General features: G+C 29.3%; 1 protein-coding gene across 1 annotated transcript in view; it reads right to left on the reverse strand.

Annotated features, from left to right (window-relative positions):
* The window catches only part of LOC107632337 (aldehyde dehydrogenase family 2 member B4, mitochondrial), a 4043-nt gene continuing 3278 nt past the window's right edge, over positions 1–765 (reverse strand). Inside the window, exon 11 of the mRNA XM_016336033.2 lies at positions 1–466. Within this exon, the coding sequence (XP_016191519.1) occupies positions 193–466 (274 nt within the window). The 3' untranslated portion in view covers positions 1–192. The remainder of the gene's footprint in view (positions 467–765) is intronic.

Below are 765 nucleotides of genomic sequence, written 5' to 3' on the forward strand. Positions count from 1 at the left end.
TTAAAACAGAAAAATACTATTTGTATATTAAAATCAACTACTAAAATTAACTATTATGTATTTATATATAAATACATGTGTTATTTAATTCATTCTAATATATATTTTGTATTCCAATATGTATTTTATACTAATAGTTAATTTTAGTAACTAATTTTAATATACGCCTAGCATAGTTGAAACAGAAGAGGGTTAAATCCAAGCAGGATTCTTGAGTGGTTCAACAACAGCTTTGATCTGAAGGTAGTTGTTGAGACTGTAGATTCCTTTCTCCCTCCCAATGCCACTCATCTTGTAGCCTCCAAAGGGAATGGCAGCGTCGAATACATCGAAACAGTTGATCCAAACCGTTCCAACTCTCAGTGCCCTCATCAATGTGTTTGCTGTGTGTACGTTCTTTGTGAACACTCCTGCTGCTAGTCCATATCGTGTTGCATTTGCTCTCTTTATTACTTCTTCAATGTCCCTACTCATGTTTTTTTTAATCACATCAACCACGTACACTTTCATTATTCTACAACTTGTTCTTTATTTATTTACAACCATATTATATACTTACAAAGAATCAGCCACCAATCAACTACCATATAAAAATATATATTTCGAAAATATCTTATTACAAATAGATTTTTTGATTTTTTTTTTTATTTTTACCAGATGAACGAAATTTGTCGATAATTTTAATAAAAAAATGTTTTAAAATCTATTTGTAATTGACTTTTTCCTGGTGTTTATAAAAAAAATTTGATTAGCAAGTGAATAGAG

The sequence above is a fragment of the Arachis ipaensis genome, chromosome B01, assembly GCF_000816755.2.
Source record: "Arachis ipaensis cultivar K30076 chromosome B01, Araip1.1, whole genome shotgun sequence".
Lineage (NCBI taxonomy): Eukaryota > Viridiplantae > Streptophyta > Magnoliopsida > Fabales > Fabaceae > Arachis > Arachis ipaensis.